Source organism: Pan troglodytes, chromosome 13, assembly GCF_028858775.2.
Source record: "Pan troglodytes isolate AG18354 chromosome 13, NHGRI_mPanTro3-v2.0_pri, whole genome shotgun sequence".
Classification (NCBI taxonomy): domain Eukaryota; kingdom Metazoa; phylum Chordata; class Mammalia; order Primates; family Hominidae; genus Pan; species Pan troglodytes.
Genome location: NC_072411.2, coordinates 81,549,435 through 81,574,760, shown reverse-complemented (window position 1 = coordinate 81,574,760; position 25,326 = coordinate 81,549,435). Strand labels below are relative to the sequence as shown.

The 25,326-nt window shown below is 35.5% G+C and overlaps 1 protein-coding gene across 17 annotated transcripts in view; it reads left to right on the top strand.

The window, feature by feature from the left end:
* Positions 1 to 25,326, top strand: part of ZNF385B (zinc finger protein 385B) — a 420,705-nt gene that overhangs the window by 322,015 nt on the left and 73,364 nt on the right. For 10 of the 17 annotated variants that reach the window (XM_009443823.4, XM_009443825.4, XM_009443828.5 and 7 more), the window contains 2 exons: positions 20,006 to 20,044; positions 24,290 to 24,400. In XM_009443823.4, the coding sequence (XP_009442098.1) occupies positions 20,006 to 20,044; positions 24,290 to 24,400 (150 nt within the window). The remainder of the gene's footprint in view (positions 1 to 20,005; positions 20,045 to 24,289; positions 24,401 to 25,326) is intronic. The other 7 variants (XM_054679159.1, XM_009443824.3, XM_063790611.1 and 4 more) reach the window with 1 other exon arrangement.

Sequence of the window (25,326 nt, the reverse complement as noted above, 5' to 3'; positions counted from 1 at the left end):
TACTTACTCCAAAAATTCAAATAAAACTTTAGTATTTGAGGTAAAATTAGAAAGTCATATTCCATACCCCTGCACATACTTTTACTTCCTTCACTAGCGGAAGGTGGTCAGCAACTGGTATCCATCCTTCTAATCCCCTTCTGGAAGTATGTTATACATATACCTAAAAGGTACCCAGTCACAGTTTTTTTTTACAATTGCAATCATATGATTAGCACTAATCTGTTAGTCACTTTTTTTGTTATCAAAATGTGTTATATCTGCCTCTCTGTTTTGAAGAGCTGTAAAACAAAAATGGAGAGAATACCTTCATAAAGGATTTTTAAAGATAAAATTACAATTTCATAATGGTTTGTTCATGTTGCATAGAGGGTACAGATGCACTAACATGTCATTTGGTTTGTTTGATTAATTGTACACAGCAATTAATCTTATGATATATTTGAGAAAACCCAAAGAATAATTATATTAATAGAAGTTCATTTTTTTCCTTCTTGGAAGAATATAGACATAATTTTCAAATAAAAATACTATTTGGCTAAGGTGAAGAATACCACAAAGAACTACATGAAATAATTATTTTACTCTCCCTATATTACATGTGTGGCATTTATCAAACAGGAGCACTTCTAGTAGTGTATTAAATATTAAGTCATTCCAAGTGGCACCCTTTATCATCTTGCAGGAAATAAATTTATGAGATCATTGGGTGACCTATGATTTTTCCCTGTGAGTTGCAATTTAAATTACTCTTAATTCTTTTCCTACAGACATTTCCATTCTAGTGTCCAACTCACCCAATAGAATACCTAAGGGAATGTCATGAAAGTTATTGTCCACATTTTCCTAGGAAAACGCTATTACATCACCACTAATAAGTATACTGGATTATTGTATATTTGTGATGTTTTACATCTCTCAAAGTACTTAGACCTTGAAACACTTTGGCAGGCAGTCATTATTACTCTTATTGTCTAGAGGAAGAAAGAGAGTTATTGAAGGAAGAACTGAGACTTGAATTAGAATCTTTTTAACTTCAAAATTCATATTCGGGCTCTTTACGTCCTTGAGTCTTTTGGCCCATATCACCTCCCACCTCATTCATTGTGAACAAAGCTCAATCAGAAATCTTTGTGCTCTTTTCTGGAAGTGTGGAAGGCAATTTTCAGCAGAATCATTAACTAGAAGGAGGAAATGGTTTTTTTGAATGTGTATAATAGACCTCTACAAACAACACGAAGCAGAATATATTTGAAAAACAGCTATAATTTCTTGTTGGCAAATTTTTAAAGTATATTGTACTCAATTGTCCACTTGTTCTTTGAAAACTAGGTGAAATCTACCTTATCGTTTTATTTTTAACCAAGGTTAATATTAGCAAATATAAGAAATGAGGTCAATTTTAATCTTATAATTATTATCAGAAGAATGAAAACACTATGCTCTGAGACCATGGTTGAAAGTTTTGGAGGTTTGATGTTTTGTTATTCTCTTTAAGTAGATTTTTAAAAACTTAATGTTTTCCTCTTTCTTATAGTGAAGTATGATAACATTATATGATAAACATAGCAAGAATGAAATGAGATCTTATTGTATTCCAAAATAGAATAGATGCCTGTTCTATGCTAAGTTGTACCTGATGAAGAAATATGCTTCATGGTGTTCTTTTAGTGGTTGCCTTGCCTTATGCACCACAACTGACAGAATCTCTCTCAATGCGTATGTATGTAAAAATAAGCAAAAAATTTTAGTCTTTGTATCAGCAGAGTTTAAAGAGACATGATAAGGAAGATGGAGTTTGAATCGTTGATGATTTATGATGGAGTACATGTCAAGGACACATGCTTGGAGGATGATGATGTTAACTCTGTGCTTCAGCAGTGTACTTTACAGAGGCACAGTTTTGAGTCATTTATAGGTAAAAGCCTGTGTGGACCAAAACATAAAGTTTTAAAGATCTTGATCTTAATATTCCAAAGCCTGTGCCTGGCTACCCACTAATGCTCATTTTCACCATTGCTACCCCACCTTCAACTATGTGTCATTCAAAGTTCAACTTAGATATCACCTCCTTCCCAGAAAGTCTTCTGTGACTCTTCAAGTCTGAATTAAGTCCCACTCTTTGTGTTTCCAAAGTAGCCCCAGATTACATTAATTATAGCAGTTGTCACACCATAGTTTAATTACCTGTTAATCTGTCTTCTTCACTAGAACATCAGATCCTTGAGGACAGGGGCTCTATCTTATTCATTTTAGTATGATGGGTGTCTGACACAGGTGCTCAACAACATTTTTTGGAAGAGAGGAAAGGGTCCCAGTTCCTTGGTTTTCAATGTTCATACTCCCCCATCTATTAAAGGGAATAATAACATTTATGAGTCCCTTCTAAGACTAGGCGATAAGCCCAAGTGTTTAACTTAATTTATATTTTCCTGAGAACTGTGATTTTTGTTGTTGTTGTTGTTGTTGTTTGGTTGGTGTTTTGTTTTGTTTTTGTTTGTTTGAGACAGAGTTTCACTCTTGTTGCCCAGGCTGGAGTGCAATGGCAGGATCTCGGCTCACCGCAACCTCTGCCTCCCCGGTTCAAGCGATTCTCTTGCCTCAGCCTCCCAAGTAGCTGGGATTACAGTCATGCGCCACCACACCTGGCTAATCTTGTATTTTTAGTAGAGATGGGGTTTCTCCATGTTGCTCAGGCTGGTCTCCAACTCCCGACCTCAGGTGATACTTCCCACCTTAGCCTCCCAAAGTGCTGGGATTATAAGAGTGAGCCACTGCGCCTGGCCAAACTGTCACTGTTTTTTAATCTAAAGGCAATAGTTATAAACTGTCTTCCAGCTATAGTGCCCAGCTCTCTCTGTTTGGCTGGTGTATGAATATTGGCAAGTATTTACTACATTCTTTGTCCCAGACCCCAGCTTTAAGAGTATTTAGTTAAAAACAAAATTGTTAGTTACTGAGTTTTATTGAAAATATAGGTAGTAAAGAGTGTTGGGTTTGGGGAGAAGATAAGCAAACTAAATAAAACAAAAACCCCCTTGTGCCCAATAAACTTATAAGGAAAAAATGAAGTAAACAGACTTGATAAAGCAAGATAAAAACCAAGAAACATCAGCAAACTGAAAATCGTTACCGAATTTTATAGTGTTCAAGAAACAACAGAAAAAATCTTTTTTTCTATCTTAGTAGAGATGTTTTCATTTTTTGTTATTAATTTTTCTTTAGATTTGCCAATTTATCCATGGTCATTCTTTAATGACTGTATATAATGTTGCGGGAGCTGCCAAAATACACACAATTGTTTCTTACATTAGAATTAGGGTCTCCTATTTCCTTTATTGTGGATTAAATTTTCATCTTTGTTCACAAATAACTGGGATAATACTTGGTGTTTAGTTCCCCTTAAGAAGAGACTTCTTCTGAGTTGAAGTAAATTGAATACTTACCAAGATGGATAATATTAATTTAATATGATAAAGTAAGTACATTTATAAGACATATTTACATATGTAGATTGCTATGAACTGAATGTTTATGTCCCCTCAAAATTCATATGTTGAAGTCATAACCCCCAATTTGATAGTGATGGTATCTGGAGATAGAGCCTTTGGAGGTAATTAGTGTTAGTTGAGGTCATGAGGGTGGGGCCCTCATGATGGGATTAGTGCCCTATAAGAAGAGCATAGAGAGCTTTCCCTCCTCTTTGCCATGGGAACACACAGTAAGAAGGCAGCCAGCTGCAAGCCCAGGAAGACAGCCCTCACTCGGAACCCCACCATACTGGCACCTTGATCTTGGACCTCCAGCATCCAGAACTATGAGAGAATAAATTTCTGTTTTTTAAGCTACCCAGTATATGGTATTTGGTAATGACAGCCTGAGCAGACTGAAACACATACCCAACTTACATGATGTGACAATAAGTAAGTGAAGTTTATTTTTAGCACCTGCACATTGTGTACATGCATATGTATTTGTGTAACTGTTCAGAGCTATAGCTATAATCAAGAGCTGACTTGGGACCACAGCTACCTGTCAATTTCTCTGCCAATTGGCAGGTGTTTTATGTGCCTATTTATTTGAAATGTTTTTGTGAGTCCTGCCATGTTTTTACAACTGCTCTATGAAAGCACAAGTACAAGGGCAGTCACTACTACTTTATTGCAGGAGGCTCAACAATCTTAATTTTGTGAAAAATAATCTGATTTTTACTGCCTACCTTGAAATTATTTTTTTCCTGAGACATGAGCAAATATGTGGGACAGAATAAAGATGATTTCTAAGTATAAAGTTCCAAACCACTGTATGATTCTGTGAATCATCCATGACAAGTTATGAAATGATTTATATGATTACCATTTATCATTCTAGAACCTCTGAGATTCTGACTCATTCGTGGTTTGGCAATATTGATGAACATTTTTAAAAAATTTTTTTCTTGTAGTATAAATAATAATATATTCATCAGAGAGTTTTAAATAAAGAAATTGGGAATCAAATTCACATTTGCTTTGCTTTTAATTCGTGCTATGCTTCCCATGAGGTGTTATTGTAAGGAAACCTAAAGCTAGGACATTTAACTTTTTACCCTGCCTTTAATATCTTTATCTATTTAATGAAGTCTTTATTTAAACATTTGAATATGTATTTTTCTCTTATTTGTATATTTTTAAATTTAAGTAGAATACTTTTGCAACCCAAATGTTAATTTTTGCCCTTTGAGTCTTCGTCACTCTAATAGTGCTTGCTGTCATTAAAAATTATGTATTCCATATTTCTTAGGATACTAGTATGTCCAACTGACTCTGCTTGAACTGACACATTTATCCCAGTCAAATAAAAAAGAAAATATGGTTGAGTTTTTATTTTTTGTGATATGCTTTTAAATATATTGAAGGATTATCTTGTTCTATGTTTTCTAAAGGAGTGCATAGAACTAAAATATGCCAAGATGAAATTTTCCATGGTTACTCAAAATCACTTGAAGAGGGGAGAGGTTGATGGCCTATTGTTAGGCTTAGATAACTCAACAGCAACATTCCCCAGATCATTAGAAAAAAAATAGTTATAGGGAATCTTTGAAATGTGGTACAAAACTAACAAAGATTTTGTACAAATATTTAAGCATTGATTTCTATGCCTAGAAAATTTTACATTTCTATTAATTTTTTTTTGTTTTTTTTGTTTGTTTGTTTGTTTTTGAGACAGAGTCTTGCTCTGTCACCTAGGCTAGCATGCAGTGGTACAATCTCAGCTCACTGCAGCCTCCACCTGCCAGATTCAAGCTATTCTTCTGCGTCAGCCTCCCAAGTAGCTGGAACTACAGATGCACGCCACCACACGTGGCTAATTTTTGTATTTTTTGGTAGAGACAGAGTTTCACCATGTTGCCCAGACTGGTCTCGAACTCCTGAGCTCAGGCAATCCGCCTGTCTCAGCCTCCCAAAGTGCTGGGATTACAGGTGTGAGCCACCATGCCCGGCCCATTTCTATTAAATTTGACAGAGAGAAAAAGTATGTAAATATACCATGGATGGGAAAAAAACACATAGTGACCATCTGCACTATTGTGTCCCTCACCCTTTCTTTTTCCTTTTCTTTTTTTTTTTTTTTTTTTTTTTTTTTTTTTTTGAGACAGAGGTTTTGCTCATGTTGCCCAGGCTAAAGTACAATGGCACGATCTTGGCTCACGGCAACCTCCACCTCCCAGGTTCAAGCGATTCTCTTGCCTCAGCCTCCCTAGTAGCTGGAATTACAGGCATGTGCCCGGTTAATTTTGTATTTTTAGTAGAGACAGAGTTTCTCCATGTTCATCAGGCTTGTCTTGAACTCTCGACCTCAGGTGATCCTCCTGCCTCAGCCTCCCAAAGTGCTAGGATTGCAGGCATGAGCCACCTATCCCGGCCGTCCCTCACCCTTTCAAACTACATGTCCTTTTAAACTTTAACTCATGTCCCTTGCCTTACTCAAAAGCCTCAAGATTTATCTTACTAAGGGCTTTGTTTTCAAATCTCCCTCTTCTCTACTTACTCTTGAAACACCTTTAGAGTATGCAGATATTATTTATATGGTATGTATTTATTGTATGTTTCTATAATGCATAGTCACATTTTTTCTCTTTAATAAATTGCTTTTTCAGGGCATCTAGTAAAAGTCACTCATTCACAACCATTTACTGCATGTCTACATGTCCCTGGCATTGTGCTAAGGAGAAAGGTTATTGTGATGAATTAGACAGAAGTTGCTCTCTGTCTAATAGAAATTGCTTCCTCTTGTATAATTCACCATAACATAATAGAGGATTGTGGTCATAGTGAACAGTCAATTCATTTCATAAAAGCTGCCTAAAAATATCAGATTGAGACTTTGATGGTCCTTTATGAGGTAAAAGAATGTAAAATTTCAGGAGCCTGTGAAAAGAAGCATCTGTAGACCCACCATGCCGTGTCCTCTTGCATGTCCCTTTCTTTATCCTAGTCCCAATGTCACATGGTTCTGGGGCCTCATCTTCAGTGCTAGAGTTTCAAGGATTATGTGTACTTGGAGGGGACATCAGATTTTCTGGCAAGACAAGTCTTTAGTCTTGGCGCTGTCCCAGGTCAGCATTTTTCAAGAGTAGAGTCAACTTGGAAAAAGTGTCTATGTTGGGCCCTCTTCTTAAAAATTTTTATCTTATTCTACACTAATATTCTTAACAAATCTACAGATAATTTTAAAAAAAGAATTAAAAGAACAAGAGGAAACAGGAAAATTTTAAGAGAAAAATTCTTAGCTTCTGTCAGTGACCAAAACTTTATGTCTCTGTGGTACGGTAGGCAAGCCTAATAAATACAAAAAAGTAGCAAAATATTATTGTGTAAAACATTCTCACCAGCTCAGAAAATGTATTTCTAAATTAGTTGCTCTATAAATTTTAATCAATGATAGTGGCCTCTGAAAAACTTTTATCAAAAGCTTGCGAACCCATCCAACAACGCAGATCTGTTTTTACTTCCACCTTCTAGATTTTTGTGTTTAGAATTAAGTCTCACAGCCCTTGGGGGTTGGAGAGACATGCTTTGGAATATTCTGGTTCCTTTACTTTTATAGTTGCTTTTGAGGGTGCTAAAGATGAATTGGAGTGCTGTTTAGCAATCTGTGAAGTTTCAACATCTTTGTAGAGCTCAGTAGGAATCTTGAAAAAACACTTTTTACAGATTTGCTTTCAATTTAGGTTTACCTTCCTTTTTATGTTCTGATACTTGAAATTTTTGAAAGACACAAATCATATAAATGATACCATTTTCATGAAATTCTAGTATCAGAGGGATTCAGCATATTTCAAAGACATTTTATATTGATTCTTTTAATGTACCCACATATGAAACAGATTACATGTGTCATTGTTGTGACCTTTTTGCAAATCAGAAGATTGAAGAATAGAATTGAGTCTTCTCATTTATTCTAGTAGAGAGCCCTACCACTGAAAAGGAAAAACAAAAAATCTAAATATCAGAAAAGCAAAAGCTGGTCTCCACCATACTATATCTTGAACTTAAATATGTGTACTTCTCTCAGGTTATTCATGTGCGAAATATTTTTTTAAGTACCCAATAATTCCCATGGCTTCTAAAGTCAAGTTGAAAATTCTCCTTTGCAGTGTATTTGATTCAGGAGATAGATTCATCTTGTCAGCCTGTACTTGTTTTCTCTTATTGTGAATACAGTTTCTTGAGCCAACTAAAGATCTGAGTGGTATTATAGAAAATACCGATATTTTTCACAGGCTTATGATTTACAAATAATTAGAGGTACATAGAATGTAATTCTCAAAACACATGTCTGGGCCTACTTAATTTCTGTGTTTTTCCCAGGTAGACCCAAACTTCTCTATATAAGATGGTCCATTGCCATTATAGTGTGATCAAATCCATAAATATCTACATTTCCCAAAATGAGCTGAAGCTGTTAGATGCTAAAATGATTATGAATGACTGCTATCACATGGTACATTTTTGAAGCACTTACCTTTTGAAGGAAGTAGTAGCATTTATTTATTTAGTCAGTCACTCATTCATCAACTATATCCTACCTTCTCCAAAAAGCCATTTGGCGAGTTCTTTGGGACCTCAGAAAAGTAACTCTACTTACTTTGCTCTAAAGTAAACTTCTGACCGTCCTACCTGGGCTTGCCTCTGTTCATGCTGTCCAGGGAAGCAGAAACCAGAATAAAGGGGAGAACAAGGTAGGTGATTCACTTCATTGTATAGGGAAAAAAAGCACCGGACTAGGAGTTAGAAGACTCGTGTCTAGACTCATAGTCTTTGATCTCAAGAAAGTCACTTTGTGCCAGTTTTCCTCATTTTCATGATGTAATACCTTCCTATTTTTACATCATGAAGATTTGAGTTTATTATATTTATGAGGAATTGAGGGTATATGACTGAATATTTAGAAAATTTTTGGAATTTAATGAGAGGCTGTGAAAAAATTATAAGTATATAACATATCCCCATGCTATTTCTAATAACTTAAAATACCTATAAATATCAAATGAGATTATGTTTACAAAAGGATACTTAAAACAGCAAAGCTCTATTCTTACAATATTGATAGTTTAATTATTATTTCTATCCCTTTTATCTCTTTTTCCTAATTACCTCAAACCAAGTTTTATATTTATCACTTGGGTTGGCTGTGTACATTAGAGCAATCCTAATTAAGGTAGATGCTAAAGACATATATATGGCTAAGACCTTGAGTTTAAGAACTTAACACTCCAGTTTAAAATAGTTATTCCTGGTACTTAGCAGGTGCTCATTTTATGTTAGCTGAATGAGATAATGCTAGAGCATACTTAAAGATCACAGTCACTTGACTGCCTGGAAACAGTACAGAGGTGCTGCAGCTGAATTTGGAGCAGGGATTGGAAGAGAATATATTAAGTGGAGGTTGCGAATAAGCACAACCAGTTTGAATGGATTCTATTTTTCCCTATTTACCTCCAGTGATATTTAGGTTTCAAAGGCTGCATGCCATTTTGAACCTGAGAGCTGTGTACCTATGATACATTGTCATAGAGTAGTAAGACATAATGTTTCTTGCTATATTTTTAAAATACTGTTGACTTCCAAATATAGACCCCTTATTCCCATGTTATTCATTAATCAAATTGCAACTAGGTTAAAATGGCAATTTAAAACACATTTTAAACTAAGTCATAATAATCAATATATCAAATTATCCTTCATGTATTGATAATAGAAATTTATTCCAAAAATCCCTTGAACTTTGACTGTTACACATCTCCCTTTACCCTACCCACTCCTCCCCCTCCCACACACCTGTTTTCCTGAATTTAAATTGCCAATCACATGAAAAGGACCCCCTTAACCTGTGCTCCGAGCATGGTGTCTAATTGTAAGTTCGCTGCCTACTCAAAAAAGATTAGTAGTCTTAGATTCTATCTCAAAGTATTATATAGACCTCAAGGGTATGTACATATGCATAAAAAATATTTTTTCTCAGAATGCAAATATCAGCCTAAATAAAAAATTTTAAATTACACAGACTAAGATATTCATAGCTCTACAGCTGTTAGAACAGCAGATAAATCTACCAGTCTTTAGACTTCTGAGGTGGTGGGGGGAGTAAAACTGATACATCTTACATCAGTTCCCTCAGAAAAGAACTATGTAGAAAGACAGCCTGTAGCATAGAGCTCATTACTTCTCGTGCAATCAGACCTTCCATTGTTTTCAGAGAGTGCTGCTGCCTCACAGGCCTGGCCCCTTTAATGGATGAGTAGCTTCTAAAGAAGCATTGTGACACCCAGATGTAGAGTTCTTTGAAGCTATGGATCTGGGGAACCTTCATTTTGTTACAGTGCAAGGGTAATGTCAGAATTTCCTGGAGTCGGTCATCACAGGAAATTATCAGCAATTCATAGACTCCCTTTTACATTTGCTTCAGCCTCTAGGGTAATCACAAAAGATTACAGTCTCCATTTCAGCTCTCATATCACTGAGATATCCTCTGCCGAGAGCATGATTGATTTCCAGAGGCCAGCTTTTAACCTCAGCTTTGGGAGGGCCAATGGAACTGTAGTGGTTTGATAACTGCCAACAACTGACATTGTGATATTGTTCTATTGTGAGGCAGAAATTTGGTGATTCTGGACTAATTATACAAAATCTTTTTAATAAAGTGGCATATCAGCTTCTTGTGTTGTCAGGTGTAGGTATTTGTCTGATTATAATTAGTATTACAGGTTGTGGGGAGGCAGAAAGGTGAATAAAAATTTCAGATGAGTTTCATGAAGACTTTGAAGGGCCAAGCATCCTGCTAGACTGAATTTCAGGAAGGAAAGCAGAATAATTCAGAAACATTTCTGAAAATCTTTATAAGGAGTGGATAGATTGTAAATACAAATGATTTTTGCCTCTTAACAGCCTTTTTGTGAATGTTACTGAGACACTTGACATGTTTCATGACAACTTGCTACGTGGTTCATGTAGGTTTCTCTTCATTGTTTGATTAGGAATTCTTGGTGCCGTATCCATGGCCAACATATAAGCAAACTGGATGTGTTTTTAACTTGGTGATTTCATTTGCTGTATTTATTTTTCTCTTACGTATGTGTTAGTCTATTCAGAACATATAGAGGCAGAGAGGGCTTTGCGTATATTTGAAATAAATTTGGTAAATGAAATAGTTTTGCCTGGAAGTAACTACATTTCCTTACAAATTCAGAAGAAAAGACAGTTCAATTTAAACTACTTTTGGTTTGAACCATAGCCTCCTTGCAATCACGTGAGAATAATTATAAATCAAATGGACAAATGTTGAATGTCAAGCTGAACCATTAACAGAGCCTTATTCGATAAAGCAATTATCACTGCAGAAAGCAGAATGAAGCACTCTATTAAAGTTCTTTATTTTACTTTACAACTATTGTATATTTTGTACACTATAAATGCAGAGACAAATTTAAACCAAAAATGTTTTCCACTAAGAAGAGCTATTATGTGTACACATACCTATTTATACAAAAGGGCAATAGCAAGATGAACAGAAGCCATAAAATATTTTTGCTATCAACTTTCCACAGAACCACTCAAGGACCACTTTCCTAGCTAAAGCCCTAAAATGTTAAGTGTGACAAAGTGAGCCTGTGAGGAGGATAAGCAGTAGAATCAACATTGATATCACTGTGACATCCTTGGGTGGGAATCAGGGAAGGGGAAACAGATCTAACTATAGGATACCCAGTTAAAAAGGATATTTATTTATATATTTCTATTTATTTATTTATTTTTGAGATGGAGTCTCACTCTGTCACCCAGGCTGGAGTGCAGTGGCATGATCTCGGCTCACTGCACTTGAACCTCCCAGGTTCAAGCGATTCTCCTGCCTCAGCCTCCCCAGTAGCTGGGATTACAGGTGCCCACCACCACACCCAGCTGATTTTTGTATTTTTAGTAGAGATGGGGTTTTGCCATGTTGGCCAGGCTGATCTCGAACTCCTGACCTCAGGTGATCCTCCCACCTCGGTCTCCCAAAGTGCTGGGATTACAGGCATGAGCCACTGCACCCAGACTAAAGAGGAGTTTTAGATAAACAGCAAACAAATCATTTTTAATGTCAGTATGTGCCATGCAATGTTTGGCACATACTTTTTTAAATTATTTGCTGTTTACCCCTAAAATTCCACTTTAACTGGACATCTTATATTATTACTTGCTAAATCTGGCAAACATAGAAGGAGATCTGGGTTCAGGTGTTACCTGAGGAGGCTCAAACAAGTCACTAAAATTCTCCAAATCTTTCTTCATTTTCAAGCGAGAAAGACTAAAATCAGGCTGGTAGATCTGGGGCCTGATCTGTCTGCTTTCACCAGAACTCAGTTTCTAAAAACTGAGTTTTATTCTATTGAGTTTCCAGTTAGGATTTTGTTTGGGTGGGTGGGGAGGTTCTGGGGCTTAAACGAAAACAATTTTTTTTTTTGAAGTTTGAAAATGTAGATGATCCCTGACATTTTACCACTGTGTAACGGTTATGTGGCAGTGGAATTAAGGGCCCAAAATATTTAAGATTAGAACACTGCACATTTGTTAATTTGTCTAGAGCTTTACTAGTGCTCAATTGTCATATTTCTTCTTAGTGAAAGGGTAAGAAATGTGTTGGCCCCCATTATGGGGAAAATTGCTTCATTTCCACTTAGCTTTGCAAAATGAAGAAATATATTCGAACAGAAATATATTCAAAGGTCCAGATTTCTCTTTTGCACTTCTTCCTGCCTGGAGGAGTTTTCTTTTCATGTTACACCTTTTTAATTTTTGTCATGGACCTCAGCATCAGGATATATCTGATTAGTTACTGAACAGCCTTTCAAACTTAGCTTTGACAGAATGGTTTTGAAAGGATGTCAGTTAATGCATGTGGCTGTTCAGGAGATGTATTGATTTTTAGATCGAGAAAGTTTATTATTCCTCTAGTCTCTTAGAAAGCCCTTGTAACATATTTTTGAGCTCGTTTACCAAAAAACAAGCAATTGTATCCTTATTTGGATTTGGAGATTTAGCACCAGTGTTTTTTTAAACTACATCTATAAGTATCAGCAAGTATTCTTCAGTTACTCGTATACTTTTTTTCCTCTCCTAAAAAATAAAGAATCCTATTTTATAAAAAGATATTTCTCAGATTTATTTTTGGCACTGAATTTTATGTTATGGAAATTTAATTTGAGGACAATTTGGGGGATTGTTTTCAAGTCACTATTTAAAAAGAAAACAAAAGGCCAAAAACTGTTTACTGTCTTTTAGCTCAGATATTTGGCCTGTCCTTCCAAACTTTGGGATGGATCTCTCTTCACATGTGCTATGGAATAACCATTTCTCTTGACCTACACTCCAATGAATCTCTATTTCACATTTTACACATCTACTGAATAATTATTTTTTAGTCTGTATTCCTGAAATATTTCTCATTTCATTTCACCCGAAGGAGATACAATACTAAATAAGGAAACACCCAACCCATTTTATTTAGATTATCTTGGTGAATCTAGTTTCTGTTCCTATCACTCAGAATAGTATACTATAACCAGTTTTGTTCGTATTTATCTTTGGGTGATAGAGTTTATTGTCAATTATATAAGTCTTGAGCTATTCGTTGTTGCTGTTTAAATATGAATATATCTCACTGAGAAGTATAAAGTATACGTACTTTGAGGACAGTAACTTCTCCACATACAAAACATATTGATAGCACTTATCATCATTTTATTTCTTCTTCTAGGCTACTAAAATTCACAATAGAGGTAAATTCTTATTAATTCCCTGAAAGATTTCCAGGTAGTTTTTCCTTTTGCTTGAAACACCTATAATTTTCTCATATTTTTTTCAAAAGGGCATCTACTAATATCATATGAACTTTTTGTTATGCGTGATCTTTGAAAGATGTTACAGATCTTTAAAATCTTATGTATACTTTGACCAAAAATTAGGAACATCAAATCTTGAAGATAAAATGAAAACCCTATCAAGAACTTTCTTAGCATCCTGATGGAAAAATACCTGTCTCCCCTAAAGATTTCCAGTCATATCTAAGCATTTGCTTATTCAAGAATGGAAACAAACAAAGAAAAGCACAGAGTTTTCTTAGAAGACATAATCCGGCTCATTACCTTAATTCTTTTTCCCTACGTTGAAAACAGCAGTTGCATTTGGGGTTGAGGGTGGTCTGGGCTTCTTTAATAAATCACATTAACCAACCAGACCTTTCAGTGTGCATTTAAAACCTGAATATGAACACCTATGTGATAGAATTTCAGTTATTTAGTTTACTCATTTAAAACTCAAATAGGAACATCAACGCCAAAAACATTGCTGGGTGTTGTGTGTTAGTGACTATGAGGTATAAGTAAACATTTAATTAAGTCCCATACCCATTTCAGAAATAAACTGAAAGTCTTATTTGTTAAACTGAACTTTTTGAAAAGCTCTTTGAAGTGGCTTCTTAAATTACCCAGCAGCATAACTACAGCTTTGCTGCATCACTCTTGATCCCCGCAGCATGGAAAGTCACCAGGCATGTAGAGCTAGCCAGGAAAATGGAACATTTTAACATTTGGACTGACCATATTTGTTACACACAAGGATCTACTGTGAGAGTTAGACATTCAGCTCCAGTCAGGTACCCAGGCCTAACCTTATGGCATCTCCTATTAACAAAGTAACTATTGTCTGAAGAAGAACTTAAGAATTTTTTTTTCTACTCAGAACAGTTTAAAAGTTATCTGTCGAAAGCATTACTAGGTTTCCACTAAAGAGAAGGAGATGGTGAAATCACCAATTCATTTGCTTTTAGCTTTTTTACTTTTACCATTTGGTAACTCCTTGTGGTTCTAAAAGTATAAAAGATGAAAAACATTATTTTGTTGTAATATCCTCACACAAAACTGTTAGCTCTTAGACAACATATGTATTTATTTGAAAGACAAAAGAAGTAACTCATGATCATTTTGCTATTCACTCACCAAGTTCCAGGCCAACCACACTGTGCAGAAACCTGTTAGAAAGGTCTCCAGATGAAAGGTGTCTAGTACTTAGTACTCATCCTTAGAGAACTTTCAAAATGCAGATTACTTTAGTTTACCTTTCTTCTTGGGATTATGATGATGGTGGTAGCTCTGAGATCAGTTGTTGTCTTGCTACTTGCTAGTTGAAAAAATCCTCTGCAGACATCTCACAGACTGACAGACTGTGTTGGAAGCTGAGGAGCGTGTCTCTTAGTCTACAGGTTTTACCACTTGTATGAGTCTGGATTCTGTATCAACTTCTCTAAATCATGGAAGAGTGTTTTTTTGTTTTGTTTTGTTTTTTTGCATATTTGTTATGACTTTACATGTAAAAGTATCTGAATTACAGTGGGTATCAAGGCAACAAAAATGTGTTTTCAAAAATTTTTCATGGTAAAATATTGTGTCTTTCCCATTCTTCTATTTTATTTTATTTTTCAATGCTACTTACAACCCTCTGAAAATACCTTATTTATTATGTTAGAGATTTGGGTCTGGGTGTTCCCAACTAGAATGTTGGATATTTGAAAGCCTATTCTCCACTGTATGTCCAGCTCCTAAAACAATGTATGATAGGTACTTAATAAACTTTTATTATGTGAATAAAATTTCAAGAAAAATATAGTAAATATATAAACAAATTGGAAGTCATACATTTATAAATGTGTAATATGTTGAAAAGGAGCAAAAATTCCTAAGGAGAGAACTGAATATTTAAAGTTGATATGAAACCCTTACCTCTGAAAGAGTTGCACTTCTTACAACCAGAGTCATCTAGAAAAAGGACATTATTTTATGACAGAAACCCCAAAATAAAATGAAGATGAAATTTCTCCAAAAAAAAAAATGACCAGAAAATACAGAGTTCAGTCTTCTTTTCAAAACAGATCTTCAAGATACATCACAGGATTTTTTTTTTTTCTTGACTTTAGTCATCCTTTCTGTCAATGGAATATACAACTATTGTTTGGTGAATCCCAGAGCTTTTCAAAGGAGACCTAACAATATGGAATTAGAGTGAAATATATCAAGCTTTCTAAATTCATAGTTTAGAAAACAGAGGAAAAAAATGAAATGCTATTCTGTACTCTACTCTGATAGGCTGCCTCATCTCTGGGCTGACTCCCTTGTGTTTTCTATCGGGAATATATACTGCCATTAAGGAAGCCCTAGAAAATTGGGAAAAACTGAAATCCTGGGGTCCTGCTTAATTTCAGCAGCTATTAGATGTTGCCGATAGTCAACCAGCCTCAAAATACTTAAAAGCCTGCAACATTTTGATAAAATAATAGTAGTAGCAATAGTAATGAAGCTTCACTGGATCCAGGACTTAGATGTAATGTAACCTGTCTATTAGTTTCTGAAGTATGTGTTGTGTTGTTATTGCCTTTATAACAGTTCTGAATGACTGGTTAACTTTCTGCTTGGGTAGTTGTATCCCAGTGAAAGAGGGGCCCAGTTAATATTGTTGCCGGCCACAACCAATATGTGGTTTCAGCAAAGAGCTGGGGATTCTGGAGGAAACCATCTCCCCAAACATTTGACCCTTGGTTTAATAAACAGTTTGTGGAGAGAGTGACATGCCATTCATCTTCCTTTCAGCAGAACTGATAGCATTCAGGTGGACCCTTGTCAGGGTGCTCTGGGTAGGAGAAGCAGTGTCAGCAAGGCAAGCCTCAGCTTTTACACACTCCAGATGCAAACATGCAGATCCCATGGTGCATGCACTCCCTGTGTAATGTTCTATTTGCTGTATTTTTCTTTCTTTCTTTCTTTGTTTCTTTTTTTTTCTTGAGACAGAGTTTCGCTCTTGTTGCCCAGGTTGGAGTGCAATGGTGCAATCTTGGCTCACTGCAACCTCCGCCTCCTGGGTTCAAGCGATTCTTCTGCCTCAGCCTCCCGAGTAGCTGGGATTGCAGGCATGTGCCACCATGCCTGGCTAATTCTGTATTTTTTTTTTTTAGTAGAGACAGGGTTTCTCCATGTTGGTCAGGCTGGTCTTGAACTCCTGACCTGAGGTGATCCGCCTGCCTCAGCATCCCAAAGTGCTGGGATTATAGGCGTGAGCCACCGCGCCTGGCCATGTGGTGTATTTTTAATGAGCCTTCTGAATTGAAATCCAAAATAGTACAATGTTCTATAGTTCCAGCCTGGGCAACATGGCGAAACCCTGTCTCTACAAAAAATTAGCTGGGCATGGTGGCACATACCTGGAATCCCAGCTACCCAGAAGGCTGAGTTGGGAGAATCACTTGAGCCCGAGAGGCAGAGGTTGCAGTGACCCAGACTGAGCCACTGCACTCCAGCCTGGGTGACAGAAGAGACACTGTGTAAAAAAAAAAAAAAAATCTGTGGTTAAACTAGTGTTGCCAACAATATGCAATCATTTGTATTTCTTGATCTTTAAGAGAAAAAAATTATCTTTGTTGTTGCTGTATCTGCTTTCTTTCTATTGAAGTTTTCAAGGATTTTTAAAAAGTAAAACATCAACATAAAAGCATATGGTCAGAGTCTTTAAATATGAAAGACAAAACCCATTTTAAAGTAACTTTAGAGAAATATTGCTCTTCAGCGACACAGCTATCACTTAAACATGTTGTTTCATGAATATTTGAAGTTCTGTTGAGACCCTATGGTCACATCCTTTCCCATAAGGCTGATATTCAAGAAGGAAGGGATAAAAAATAGTTATTCTCTTTGTACTACTGTAATAATAATAACGATACTGATAATAATCATGTCTGCCTCATGTGATGATGGAGACTGTAATACCACAATATCACAGTTTAAAAGTTGATACTTAGCCAAACTTCCAGAAGGCCCAAAGTAACAAGGGTTTGTAGCCGCGGTCTGCTTAGCAGCAAATCAAGGACAGGTGGAAATGATGACTGCCACTTGCAAACACGTAATTTCTAAATATTCCCAGGACTTTTTTTTTCTGCGTGCAAACCCAACAGTTATAATGAGGAAAGAGGACAGGACAGCCCAAATTTTTATTTATGGCTTTCCTGAAGTTGCACAGGAAGTAATGGGCTTATCCTAAGAATATGAGAAATAGGTCAGAAAGAGAAAACCTAGACTCGCTTTTCCAGAAAACTTTTTCTTAAGCACCTTAGGTTTGTGTAGGCAGCAACCTTCCAGACTGCAGAAGTTCCAGGAAGTCTTATCCATTCTTCTCCAAACCCATACCCTTTAGCAGTGCGATGCAATACACTCATGATTCTGGCAGTGTTTCTTTAGCAGGGAACAATGTTGGGGGAGATTCCTACCTGTGTTTGAATGCTGACCTATGAACTTGAGGGTGATTCATTATTGAACCTCTCAAAGCCTTTGATTCCTCGTTTGTTAAAGGAGGATAATAATCATGTCTGCCTCGAGTGATGATGGAGACTACAGGAGGTAATTCCTTAGTGTAGTTCCTGGCAAACCTCAGTAAATCAAAGCTCCTCTTACAATGATGTTTATTATTGTTATTACACAGCTAGAAAAAAGAAAAAGAAAATACCCCTGGGAGAATAACACATGGATGTCACTGTCAGAGGGGAAAAAAACCCCGAAGTATGGGTGGGGGAAGCGGAGACAGACCTTTTTGTGCCTCTCATGCCTCATTGTTTTGCTTAATGGCAACTTCTTTTCCCAGCCTCCAATTGAGTAGAGTTTGTACTACCTTTTTCACTTTTTAACTTTTTTAATTATGCCCTTTTTTGTGTTTTACTCATTTTCCTATCCAGTCTGAGACAGCATCTAAAACATATTGGACCTCTAGAAATATTTGCTCGATGGCTGACTTTAAATTTTTTTTTTTTTTTTTTTTTTTTTGAGACGGAGTCTCGCTCTGTCACCCAGGCTGGACGGCAGTGGCACGATCTCGGCTCACTGCAAGCTCCACCTCCCGGATTCATGCCATTCTCCTGCCTCAGCCTCCCAAGTAGCTGGGACTACAGGCGCCCGCCACCACGCCCTGCTAATTTTTTTTATTTTTAGTAGAGACCGGGTTTTACCTTGTTAGCCAGGATTGTCGCTATCTCCTGACCTCGTGATCCGCCGGCCTCGGCCTCCCAAAGTACTGGGATTGCAGGCGTCAGCCACCGTGCCCGGCCGACTTTAAATTTTAAAAGTAAAGAACCTGATTTATATTTCTGTTTAATAGAAGAGCTACCAGGGCCTACTATACTGGATAAGTAATAAATGCTTACCAAATGCTTTTTAGAACATTGGTTAAAATAGTTCGTTAAGTTTAAGTTAAGATTTCCCCATCTTTACAAATAGTATGGGCTGGGCAAGGTGGCTCACGTCTGTAATCCCAGCACTTTGAAAGGCTAAGGCAGGAGGATCACATGAGGCCAGAAGTTCAAGACCAGCCTGGGCAACATAGTGAGACCCTGTCTCTACAATAAATAAATAAAAATTTTTTAAAAAACTTGGCTGGGCACAGTGGCACATGCTTGCAGTCCTAGCTACTTGGGAGGCTGAAGTGAGAGGATCATTTGATCCTATGAGTTTAAGGCTTCAGTCACGCCACTGCTCTCCAGACTGAGCAACACAATAAGTCTCTGAGAATAAAATAAATAGTATAGATAAAAGAAAGTCCTGTACAATTCTCGAGTGGTCTTTTTGTTTCGTAATGGGGGTGATGCCCAGTTCCCATCCCAGTGTTACCTGATGGCTAGTTAAATCCTTTTAAGACTCTTATAAGAATAGAACTCAAATTTCATGCCTCTTGAAAAGTACTGGGATAGTTGAACAAGTTTATAATTCTATTTTCTCTGCCTAAAGTCCCATGTAGCAAAATTTTCTAGAGTCTAAATATAATCTAGTATTATGTCAAGTCGCTTGAGCACACAGCCCACATCTTAGATTCATCCTACCTTTAGTGAAGTGCTGCAGTGTGTTTACTTTCCCTGTGTCTAGGTTTCACTTGCAGCTGCATATTTTTATATAACTTTTTACACTGTGGAGATGTAAATTACTTTTTGGTTTACCCAGAGAAAGTAATGCTCTTTTTAAAAAAAAAACGCAGAGATTTGTAGTCTCTGTAATCTTGAAGACACCAAAAAAAAAAAAAAATTGTTCTTATTTTGATATTGAAAATATGATAGATGATATAAGGCCAGCTTCATTAATTTGTTTTATAAGTACTACAATATAATTGTTAATGTGTCTGTACATGGCCTCCAATTACCTCCTCAATTCCTGGTAACAGCTGCAACCTCATCTTTCACTTTTATTACCTACCAGTTAATTGCACTAATAGGTCTTGCTTTTCATTTCTGCATGATTTTCATTAGAAAAAGTGGCAAGTGTTAACTTTTGCTGCCTTTTAGTTAGTGTTTCAGGCTTTTTACTCAAAGAAAAGCAAGGAAAATGGGTTCTTTAAATTTTCATGTAATTGTGCTTCCTAGCCTCAAAATTCCAGATGACTGCTTCTAACTTTTACTTTTTTAGAAAAGAAGAGGCTTATTTGGGACCAATAAATTTTGCCAGGTAAGGAATATTGGTAGCTAGATCTATGTGATAGGGTATTTTTTTCTTTAAAAAAGCATCTTTAGTATTATTTCCTAATGAATTATACTTTTCTCAATCCATAGACAGCTTTTTTTGCACAATGTGAACTAACATGAGCTAATTTAATATGACTACTTAATAAGACATTTGTTAATGTAAAAGATATATTATAAACATTTAAGAAATATTTTTGAAAGTACTTGTTCATTTTTAACAATCGAATGTCTATAAAATGCCAAATGAATCTTTAAAAATGAGAATTTGTTATGTAGTTGCAGTACCTCCAGTAATTTTTGAGTAGTCTACACATGAAATCATTATGATATAGAAACATAGTTTTGACTGTACTAAAATGAGTTACTTGCATTTATCACATTTTAAGATTTATGATAATGTTTTTATTAATCCTGAACTTTTTATTCATCCTGAAACTTGGTGATAGAATAAAAGAATTATCATCGATTTAGTTACATGCATCTCATTATGACTAAAGAGAACTGGTATTGCACTAGCAAAGGAAAAAATTTAAGTTAACATAAATTAACATCATAGTTATTTTATCTAGCTTTTAGAGCATTGTACTAATGCTGAGAACAAAAATTGAGAATTTTACCACTTTATACTTTTTAAAAAGGTATCTGAAAGCCCTCTTCATTACTGTCACATTTGGATCCCATTGAAATGTCTCGAGTATTTGTAGTTATTGCATCAGAGGGAAAATACTCAAAACATTAGCTTGACAGTGTCTGTTTCAAAATCAGATAAAGTGACAAGTGGGGCATTCTTTTTTATTCCAATTAAAGTCTCTATTCAACTAAATCATCTAAATCATGTCCCCCAAAATGACATTGAAATATAAAAATATAACTATAGAATTTAATAATAAACAGCAGAAGAAGAGATTTAGACTAGAAGAAAAAGTGAATCTTTTCCAGAAACCTTAAGGAAATACAGAATCAAGAGGAAAATAAAGGAAATCTGTTCCAAGTGAGACAGATGGGGGTACAATCTTGATACAATTAGTGATAAGTTATCCAAAGGATGAAAAGGCAGAAAAAGTTAATGACAAGTAGCAAAGAAAGTGTAAAAGGGCTGTGCTTATTTAGTTGATTTTATGAGAAAAATTAGGATTACATATATAAACTGGAGGAGCCAATTCTGAGGAGAGTTTCATGAAGGAACCTTCTTAATCTGGTGCTTTTTAGAGAGCAGATGGATGGAAACTTGCCTACCTTTCTATTTGGAGTGCTCAGTCTCAACTTACCTTTCAGGATGGAGAGCTCTCAGCCTTGGGGACGCAAAGGCATATTTTCAGGCCAATGTGGTGCAAATGTGAGATTTGAGCAGAATAAAACTATTAGGGGCCGGGCACGATGGCTCACGCCTGTAATCCCAGCACTTTGGGAGGCCAAGTCAGGCGAATCGCCTGAGGTCAGGAGTTCAAGACCAGCCTGGCCAACATGACGAAACCCCGTCTCTACTAAAAATACAAAAAAAAAAAAAAAAAAAAAAAAAACTGGCCAGGTGCGGTGATGGGTGCCTATAATCCCAGCTACTCAGGAGGCTGAGACAGGAGAATTGCTTGAACTCAGGAAGCAGAGGTTTCAGTGAGCTGATATTGCACCACTACACTCTAGCCTGGGCCACGGAGCAAGACTCTGCCTCAAAACACAAACAAAAACAAAAACAAACAAAACTGTATTAGGAGTTATGTAAAAAATTATGTAGGCAGCTAACAATTTTTAAAACTTAATGGGAATATTTATTTTCAAAGATGTTTTTGGAGATGTCAATAGATATAATAGTCTACTAAGAACTTGAAACTAGATATTCGTAAATGTATCTTTTGTCTTTCTATGTTTGGGCATGGAAACAGCTAGGATATGTGGATTCACTTTGAGGAAAGTTTTAATTTTGATGTTAATTTCAATATATTTTTTGAAAGGAGTAATAGGAAAGTGTACATTATTTCTATGATTTATTGTTTAAGTGTACTTCAATTTGATTTAAAGAAAAATATTAGTGTATGGATATGGCAAAAAATAATGAAAATAGCATGCATAAAACTGGTATTTAGGGAATATTCATATAGTTTAATCCCATGTAGTTCACATATCACCAGATGGGAAGTATTTTTCAGAGCCTGAGATCAGAAACTATCTCAATAAAATGCTCTTGTTTTTTAACTTTGCAAAACAGTGGGCTTCTTTCATCCTGCCAAGATAAGTTAGCCTGTTTTATTTTTAAGCCTGCCTAAACTGATTCGCCATGTCTGGTAACTGTCAGAAAGTATAGTTTCCTATTTTGCAAATAGATAGATGGGATTTAAGTATTTGTGTTTGTGAATAAAATAACAAAGTGAACTAGGAATTTATTTTCTGACCTTTTGAGATTTTCTTTGTCACATAGTTTTTTAAATTATTATTCTCATTGAATAAAATTTAATATAATCAGTTATGACCTTCAACAGTATGAATCCCTAGATTTTCCAGTAATGATATGTTAGATTTAGTAGTCAAACATAATAATGTTAAGAAGGTTTTTCTTTTTTACTTATTAAATTATAATATATAAAATTGACCTTTTGAGGGGTAAAGTTCTATGAATTTAATATATGTATAGATTTGTGTAACCATCACATTATAGTTAGGCTATCTCTCCAGAAAACTCCCCCCTTAGCATTTTTTTTTTAAGGTGGAGACAGGGTCTTGCTGTGTTGCCCAGTCTGGTCTCAAACTCCTAAGCTCAAGTGATCCTCCTGCCTCAGCCTCCCAAAGTGCTGGGATTATAGGCATAAGCCCCTGCACCTGGAACCCTCTTAAAATTTTTAAGTGTTCCAAACCACCATAACTGTTCTTTATAATAGGAATACATTGTCCTGTCATCTTTCTTGAAATTGTAGCCAAAAAATAGATTAATTTATTATTCAATAACTCTTCAATCCACTTGCCTTTCTAATGTATTTAGCTTCTTCTAATGGCTAATTTTGCATTTTGTTGATTTATAATCATGATCAGAGATAGTATTCATTTCTCCTCTCTATCAAATATCATCAACTAATCCAATCTTAATCTCTAACCTCAGGAGATTTCCTAGACAATGGTATCAATAGATCTGTCCTCATTGATATTACATCTGTTATGTAATGTTTTGCTCATCATCTGCATTGTTTTTTGAACTACCAGTTGTCTGATGTAAATGTTGGAGATTATTATCTGGAGTACACAAGAGAATCACTGCTGTGTCTCTTTTCATAGGCTCTGCAGATCTAGGTGTTTCTTTTCCTGAGTGTTTTAATGACTATGTGCCATACTTTTTCTGTTGGAGTACTTGTATCACTGTATATTTCTCTGAATGTATATAATACATGCAAGCCAAAAGGGGAAAATCACAAGCTATAAATCAAAACTTTTCTTGATTAATATTTAACCAAGGGTTGCATGTCAGCCAATCTATTTTAGGCATTTAAGTGTACAGTTCTGACATGCATTTTCAGTAGAATGAATTTCAGTCTATAGCACATGAAAGTTAACAAATTATTTTAAAATATATATTCAGTCAATACTTTCTGTGCTCTGATAAGAGGCTGTCATTTATGACTTTACCATAAATCAAAAATTAAGAAGCATAAATATATTTGTAATAATTGTCATTGACATCATTTGAGGCCATCTTAAGTATTATTGCCTCATACAGGGAAAACATTAACATTTTTAGCTGGGCATAGTGTGGCACATGCCTGTAGTCCCAGCTACTCGGGCGGCTGAAGCAAGAGGATCACTTGAGCTCAGGAGGTTGAGGCTGCAGTGAACTATGATCACGCCACTGCATTCCAGCTTGAGCAACAGAGCAAGATCCTGTCTCAAGAAAAATAAAAGTTAATTTTAACCTTGACCTTTGGATCTTAAGTTTTCTTGTTTTATGATTCTTCTAAGGTTTTTCAAGGCTCCTTCTAGAGACATTAGGTTTCTGGAAATATGGTGATTCTCTTGTGGTTTTTTCTGAGTTATGTTTTCAAAGCCATTTTTTGTTTTCATTTTTGTCATTTGTTTTTGCTTTTAATTTTTGGAGACAAATATATTACTATTGAATGAGACTCTTTATTATCTTTGTTTAGGAACTAAAAGTTTAAACTTTATGGAATATTTCAACTACTGTTATTTGCTCACACTGTTGTCTTTTCTTTGAAGTTACAAATTAACTGTTTTTTCATTTGTTCTTCAGATGGATCCTGTGCAAAAAGCGGTTATTAACCATACATTTGGAGTATCCATTCCCCCAAAGAAGAAACAAGTTATTTCTTGTAATGTCTGTCAGCTTCGCTTTAACTCAGATGTGAGTATCACCTTTTCATTATTCTCTGTAGTTTGTCAGAGCTAAAAGTCTGATTGATCTAAATATGTACATTTCTTCATATTTACATACTGTAGCAGCCACTCCTATTGGTAGCCCACTAATTTCAGGATGCCAGATTTCCAAGGGATTTGGGTTCAATGCCTAAAACTTGAACAATAGAGTATGGTTGGCCCTCTGAATCCACAGGGTCCATATCCATGGATTCAACCTAGATCACATCAAAAATATTTTTTAGAATAACATTACAACAATAAAAAATAATACAAATTTTAAAACCAATAGAGGATTATAGACAATAGTCTATAAGTGGCTAATATCAAAAATTAAGAATTTATCTATGCAATCAGTCTCAACTATACCATTTTACAATTAATCTCACTAATTATATTCACTTGTCAAAAATGCTTGAATATCAGAAAATATGAAAAAAGTTTTAAAATGCAATGAAGAGATTTTAAAAATTAAAATGCAATAAATGTGGAAGAAAACCATTTTTACTATTTGATATCAATTGCCACATTTCATGTTTGTGTCAAATTTTGTTAAATACCTAAAAGAATTATTAATTTCCTATATGATTTATATTTTCCCAGAACATAAAATACAGAGAAAGTTTCATAAACTATTTTATCTGTCAAGCATAACCATCCTGCTAAACAAAGATAACAAGAAAATGGAACAAATCATTCTCTTTTATGAAAATGGGTTTTTAAATTTATAAACAAAATAGCAGGAAAGCAAAATAAACAATATTAGAATATTTGCAATATCCAATTACCAAGTAAAGCCAATGACCAATGTAAATCAGAATCCGAAGGCTGCATATAATATGTGGTATTTCCTGAGTTACTTGACCCCTGTAGCCATTTTGCAAAGAGCTTGTTACAGAATTAATGTTGTTTAGA